Below are 7439 nucleotides of genomic sequence, written 5' to 3'. Positions count from 1 at the left end.
TATGCCAAAGCCTTTGACTGTGTGCATCACAATAAACTGTGGAAAATTCTTCAAGAGATGGGAATACCAGACCACCTGACCTACCTCTTGAGAAATCTGTATGCAGGTCAGGAAGCAACAGTTAGAACTGGACATGGAACAACAGACTGGTTCCAAATAGGAAAAGGAGTACGTCAAGGCTGTATATTGTCACCCTGTTTATTTAACTTATATGCAGAGTACATAATGAGAAATGCTGGACAGGAAGAAGCTCAAGCTGGAATCAAAACTGCTGGGAGAAATATCAATAACCTCAGATATGCAGATGACACCACCCTTATGGCAGAAAGTGAAGAGGAACTAAAAAGCCTCTGATTCATGGGGTCGCAAAGAGTGGGACACGATTGAGTGACTGATCTGATCTGATCTGATCTGATGAAAGTGAAAGAGGAGAGTGAAAAAGTTAGCTTAAAACTCAACATTCAGAAAACTGAGATCATGGCATCCGGTTGCATCACCTCCTGGCAAATAAATGGGGAATCAGTGGAAAGAGTGGCTGACTTTATTTTTCTGGGTTCCAAAATCACTGCAGATGTTGATTGCAGCCATGAAATTAAAAGACGCTTACTCCTTGGAAGGAAAGTTATGGCCAACCTAGACAGCATATATTAAAAGCAGAGACTTTGCCAACAAAGGTTCTTCTAGTCAGGGCTATGGTTTTTCCAATGGTCATGTACGGATGTGAGAGTTGGACTATAAAGAAAGCTGAGCACCAAAGAATTGATGCTTTTGAACTGTGGTGTTGGAGAAGACTCTTGCGAGTCCCTTGGACTGCAAGGAGATCCAACCAGTCCATCCTAAAGGAGACCAGTCCTGGGTGGTCATTGGAAGGACTGATGTTGAAACTGAAACTCCAATATTTTGGCCACCTAATGGGAAGAACTGACTCACTAGAAAAGACCCTGATGCTGGGAAAGTTTGAAGGCAGGAGGAGAAGGGGACGACAGAGGATGAGATGATTGGATGGCATCACCGACTCAATGGATATGAGTTTGGGTAAACTCTGGGAGTTGGTGATGGACAGGGAGGCCTAGTGTGCTGCAGTTCATGGGGTTGCAAAGAGTCAGACACGACTGAGCGACTGAACTGAACTGAACTGAATTGAGAGTGAGCTCAGGGAAGGATCTGCTTGCAGCTGATCCTCTGTGCCCAGGGTTCCATGGTCTGCAATAGCATGTGGTCTCAGTGGTTGGTTTGTATCTCAGATGTGTGCTGAAAGGTAGGGTTTACTCCACTGCAGTCCCAATATTATTGGTAGGGTTTCATTTATTTATTTTTTTATGGTGACTTTTCCCTAGTTTTGACCGAAAAAAAGAGAGAATGTATTTCTTATTGTCATATGTACTTTCAACTCTACATTTAAGAAGACATGTGGTCAACTCCAAACTACCACATTTTGTGATTAGCTTGACTTAAAAAAAAATTTTATTTAGAAAACTCTCTCTTAATTTTTTCCTTTGTGATTACAGTTATTTTTAGGTCTTTCTAACATCTGACAAATATTAAGCAGTGTTTTCCATTTCTTAAAAGAAGGCTTTACATTTTCCATTTTAACTCTCAAATTTATATAGTATTTATGATGGTATATGGTGTGAGGCCAGGCTCCTTTCCTTGATATTTTTCTTTTCAGGTATCTGATCAGTCCCAGAGGGCCTTTATTAAATAAAGGCTATGAAATATAATAGCCTTTCCCACTGGTGTGTAATATTGCCTATATTAAGTAGAATCATATACTTAAAATGTGTCCTGTTGTTTCTTTCACAGGCATCAGTTTTGAATGTTAAGGAATCCAAAGCTTCTGAAAGAACAGTAGTAGTTGCTGATCTTCCAGTTGATCTTAATGACCAGTTAGTGACCACATTAGTGAAGATTCACTTTGAAGATACTGACAATGGGGGTGGAGTTGTTGAAGATGTGACATATCCAACAAGAACTAAGGGAGTTGCATATGTAACATTCAAAGAAAAAACAGGTATTTCCAAATCAAATTTTTATAACCTTAGAAATACTTTCTGGAATGAAATTAAAAATTGAATTTCAGTAGAATAATTCATGAGATGGTTGGATAGCATCACCAACTTGATGGACATGAGTTTGAGCAAACTGAGATAGTGAAGGACAGGGAAGCCTGGTGTGCTGCAGTTCATGGAATCACAAAGAGAAGGACACAGCTTAGTGACTAAACAACAGCAGCAACAAAAACAACAACAAAATGATTTATGGGATTGGTAAAGTTTAAATTTAAAAAACAGTACTTCTATTCTTGAATATAAAAGTGGCGCAGTAGTGCGTTAGGAAGAATATATGTGGAAGTGCCTTATGATAGAGTTGTCAGTAACTGAAAAAGTCTTAAAGACTTCTTCTTGTTTTCTGTATTTTATATCCATTTATATCATGAGATAAAGGTGATACATTTTATCATAGAAAACTTGTAAAATACAAAAAAAAGCCCCACAAAAGCTATCTGTAATCTCATAAACAAGCACTGCTTTATTAATGGGAAAGTTGGACTGGGGAAATGGGGCTTGGACCTGAGGTCACGTTGAGCCATTCTCTTCCTGGCCTACACCTGACATAGGTGAGAAAGTTGGGTTTGCGGAGCTGTTCACCCCTGTAGCCTCATGGATGGTGCATGCCAATGCCTTGAGAGAACGCGGAGGGAAGGAGAATTAGTGAAGGAGACTGAGCAGGTCAGCCAGTGACTCAGAGGAAAACCAGCCGGGATAGTGTGATATCCTGGATTCAGAAAGGTGAAGTCTCCTCATGACCATAATTAACAGAGTGGTGGGGGATTTACTTTTAGGTGTTTGTTATATATGTAACATACATAACATGCATGTGTTTTATATATATATATGTATAAATTTTAATATGTTAAACTAGAAGGAAAAAGGATTTAAATGCTGAATTTAGAGGAAAAACAGAAAAAATCTTAGGTATTTTAAAAGAACTGAACATCTCTATTACTATTCATTAAAATAATTATTACTGTATCCACAAACCTTTCTGATGGTCCCTCTTCCACTTAGTTGCAGAGAATGTCGTCAGAAAAAAGAAACACTCTCTAGCAGGCATGGCTGGATCTGCTCAACTCATAGTCTCCCACTTCAGTGAAAAGGTAGGTGTGATGCTGAAGCCATGTTGATTGTCTAGATCCCATGTTTTCTGCCAGGTGTCTCCTACACAGGAGGCACAAAGCACCCTCACCCCATGACTTCTAGAAAAGAAAGTGCAAGCTCCTTAACCTGGGTCAGTGTTAAAGGCCTGTGTCTTGAAAGTTTTTTGGTTATTGCTTGTTCTGTTTTCCTGTTTTTCTATGATGCTCTTGATACTTTTAAAGTGACAATGAGCTCTTATACTGTCATGGATGATGTCTGGCATCTATCTGAAGACTTATTTTGTGGGGTAAAAAACCAATTTGGATGAACATTAAAAAGGAGCTTTGAAGACACGGGTAAGGAGGAAGTAAGAGGAAAAAGTAAAATTCAAAGCATTGATTTAAAACTATTCTGTAACAAAGGTAGGGTTCTCTGCAGCCATCCAATGACCTTCTCATGAGGAGGGAGGGCTCTCTCCAGGGACCCCTATCCACCGAGCACCACTGGAACGGTTTATCTATGCATTCTGCTTAAAACTTTGATTCAAAAAACATTCTGCCTCTAAATAATATTTAATCCACTCTATTTGGGGGAATCCAGTGAGGAACTGTGAACCCCAAATGGAACACTGTGGCCTTGATAGGTTGTGGGGCCCCTGTAATGGGCAGTTATGGGGCAAGAAGCAAAACTGTGTGAGGCTTTGGAGGCCTGGTTAGGGCTGCTGCTGGGCAGACAGAAAGTGGCAAAACAAGATTGGATTTATGCAGTCTTTCCCCTAGGTGGTGCTGTTTTAACTTCTCTGTTTAATTTTAGATCTTCAGCTCTGTAAAGGCTGTCCTTGATCTTTCTGTTTTTCGGAGTCAAATCCGTCTAGAAAGTCTGGTAATGGACCTGAAAAGGGAAATCCCAACGTTATGCTTCAGTCCTTTGGAAGCCAACGGAAGAATCTCTGTTCAAGGAACATTTCTGGCTATCGAGAAGCTCAAAGAATCTTTGCTATTAAAAGCAAGTTTTCTTTTAGAAAACAGTAGGAATAGACAGAGCCCCAGGGGAAGTACACGGAGAAGCAGTCACTCTTTAAAGCCACCCAGGTCGTTGACACCCGAGACTACGAAAAGAGGAGAAAGTCTTGTTCTTGACACAGATACTTTCCTTTACCTGAAGAAGAGGACAAAATTTTATGAAAGCACACTGAGAAGATTTCATGTTCTATGTCAAGAGGCAGTGGATGGTGAAATTACCACACTTTGTATAAAGAATGCTCAAGGTGGTTCTCAGTCAAACAATGAAAAAAAGGTAAAAGAGTCCATTGAGAAATATTCACATATTCTTCACTTTGAGCTTAGAAAGGAGACATTTATTTTGGAAGGAAAGGAAGATAGAGAGAAAGAAAATATTAAGTTGGCGTGTGAGCGGCTAAGTTTGAATTACCTTCAGGTTCTGGTTAATTTCTATAAGACACACATCGATGTTATAGGATCTCCTCCTGACACATACTTGTTTAAAAAAGAGGTCATGGAATTAATAAGACAAAAAGTTAGGTAATAAAATCCTCAGCAGTAGTGACAAGAAGGGCTGATTGATTCCTTCCCTTACTGAGCAGTGGTGATGTCATGCGTGATGCCAGCTTTATACACATTATCTCATTTAATTTTTTTTTTTTTTGGCTGTATCGCACAGATTATGGGATCTTAGTTCCCCAACCAGGGATCAAACCTGGGCCCCCTGCAGTGGAAGTGCTGAGTCCTAACCACTGGACTGCCAGGGAACTCTCTATGTCATTTAATTCTTGTGACCTCTTTCATCATAGGCATTGCCATTCTCATGCTACAGGAGAAGAGACTAGGATTTGAGAAGGCAAAAACCCTTGTCTGAAGTTATGTAGCTGTCCATCAGTAAGGGTTAAACCCAAAGATAATATCTAAGGTATAAAACTTAAAAAAACTCACTAAACTTTGAGGAAACCTCACTTTTTCTGCAATCCCAAATTCTTAGGAAAAAAAAATAGCCTTCAGTGAACTCAAACTGGGGCTCTGTGACAACCTCGAGGGGTGGGAGGTGGGAGGGAGGTCCAGAGGGAGGGGGCATGTATATACCCATGGCTGATTCATGTTGATATATGGCAGAAACCAACACAATATTGTAAAGCAATTATCCTTCAATTAAAAATAAATAAATTTTAAAAAGAGCCTTCATTCTAACATATAAGAAGTTTGAATGATTATTATTATGCCATTGACAATATTTATACCTTTATAAAGTTACATAAGCTTAACATTTATAAAGTTTATGTTTACTACTAACAGAATTAAAATGTTAGCAAAACTTGCCTGAGAAACTACTTAGATGGTAGGTATTTCTGATGCAGGTAGTCACTACTTGACTAAATCCCATATTGGTATAAGGCTACTGGACATACAGGACATTTTTCCTGCCGCTTACTTAGCCTAACTGCTTATATAAAATGTTGATTCTCTTGTTGAAATTATGTAGTGTCTATTTTATAGTTGTAAAAGTAATAGCATTTCAGCAATAGGATCGTGGTGATGGGAATAAGAGCATACACTTACTTGGTAGGCATAAGTTTAAGTGCATTGCATATCTTTACTCATTCAGTCCTGACAGGAACCCTGTGAGGTAGGCGCTGTCTTTATCTTCCTTTCTCAGATGAGGAAACTGGTGCCCAGTGACGTAATGTAACTTGCCCATGATCTTGGTTAGTGAACTGTTCTTCTCCCTTTCATAGTTTTCTGAATGCTACTTAAACAATTGAGAAATGTTTCCCTAAAGATGACAGAAGGATTTGAAAATTTTTTTACTGAATAAGGGAAGTAAAACTTGTAAGTGGGTTGTCTGTGACTGTCCTGCATTTAATTTAGCATTAAGCCAGTTTTCAGTATCCGGGGAACTGCAGAGACCCTCCCAGGATTATAAAACACACATCTTGCTCATCACAATGTAAACAAACAGATTATGATGATTTGAACTGTTTGTAGCAGTAGAAAAGCTTAAGACAAATCTATGTGCTTTCCTTTTTCTTAGCTACCTAAATCCCAACTATGTAAATTATCTCCATTTCTTTAAATGTCTTATTTCATTTCTGTACGGCTAAACTTTTTGTCGTGGGAAACTTCTGTTTATATTAAGTACCCAATAAAGTGTCTTTAAAAAGGTGTTTGATTTTCATTTTGCTTCTGGGGGTATTGTCTCAGTCTAGTTCCGATTAGGAGACAGGAGGTGCACAGTAATTTGAACAGGCAAAGTTTAAGATAAAGGATTGTTAGCAATGACAGGGAATTGGGATAATGAGGGATTGGCTCATAAGAAAGAGAAAACTCTACCAGATATAGAAATAGCAGATATAAGGAGTTTAGATAGAGCACCCAATGAAGAACCTCCTCCCATCCACCATGCACCCCAGAACTGAAATCCAGACTTCGCTGGAGGGTTTGTGCCAGGGGATCTTGCTAGAAATCCATCCTCTAGGGTACTGGAAGAGTCTGTTCATAGTCGGTAGCTGACCAGGGACCCGCCCTTACAACATGCCTGAGAGGGTTTCTGCTGGCCAATGTGTACTACAGCTGCTGAATGGGGGGAGGCCTTCTTTCGGGGGTTGGGGGGGCTGGACACGAGAGCAGCCGCCCGTGCTGCAGGAGCCTAATGTTGGAGAAGCTGCCTGTGCTGAAAAAGCTGGATAAGTATGGGGTGGGGACTCTGGATTCTGAAGAGCCTGCCAATTTAATCCACTGAAGTAGGAACACTTTCTTCCCGCAATGCCTCTCCAGCGCCCTCTACTGAGAAAGCCTAACATCTTGTCAGCTACAAGGGGGAAATATTTAAAGGGCCCAGATTTGTTACTGAGTGGGAGAAGGCAATGGCACCCCACTCCAGCACTCTTGCCTGGAAAATCCCATGGACAGAGGAACCTGGTAGGCTGCAGTCCATGGGGTCGCGAAGAGTCGGACACGACTGAGCAACTTCACTTTCACTCTTCACTTTCATGCATTGGAGAAGGAAATGGCAACCCACTCCAGTGTTCTTGCCTGGAGAATCCCAGGGGAGGCGCAGCCTGGTGGGCTGCCGTCTCTGGGGTCGCACAGAGTCGGACACGACTGAAGCGACTTAGCAGCAGCAGGCATAGAGAATGAATTTAAAGCTGAGTTAATAAATTGATAACTGATGCAGTTATACTTGATACCTGCACAGGTTTTCATTATTACCACAAGTTTAACACCAATAGAATAGCCTGTCAACAAAGAGCTGGGTCGGAGTGATGATCATTCCTTGATTGTGTTCAGTTCA

The 7439-nt window shown here is 40.4% G+C and overlaps 1 protein-coding gene across 1 annotated transcript in view; it reads left to right on the top strand.

Annotated features, from left to right (window-relative positions):
* RBM43 (RNA binding motif protein 43) overlaps positions 1-6311 on the top strand; it is an 11787-nt gene extending 5476 nt beyond the window's left edge. Inside the window, exons 2-4 of the mRNA XM_010839965.1 lie at positions 1804-2011; positions 3069-3157; positions 3951-6311. Of these exons, the coding sequence (XP_010838267.1) occupies positions 1804-2011; positions 3069-3157; positions 3951-4682 (1029 nt within the window). The 3' untranslated portion in view covers positions 4683-6311. The remainder of the gene's footprint in view (positions 1-1803; positions 2012-3068; positions 3158-3950) is intronic.
* Positions 6312-7439: the final 1128 nt, after the last annotated feature.

This window comes from Bison bison, unplaced genomic scaffold (assembly GCF_000754665.1).
Source record: "Bison bison bison isolate TAMUID 2011002044 unplaced genomic scaffold, Bison_UMD1.0 scf7180017864139, whole genome shotgun sequence".
Taxonomy (NCBI): Eukaryota; Metazoa; Chordata; class Mammalia; order Artiodactyla; family Bovidae; genus Bison; species Bison bison.
Note: the sequence above shows the minus strand (reverse complement) of the source record. Positions and strands in the feature narration are given on the sequence as shown.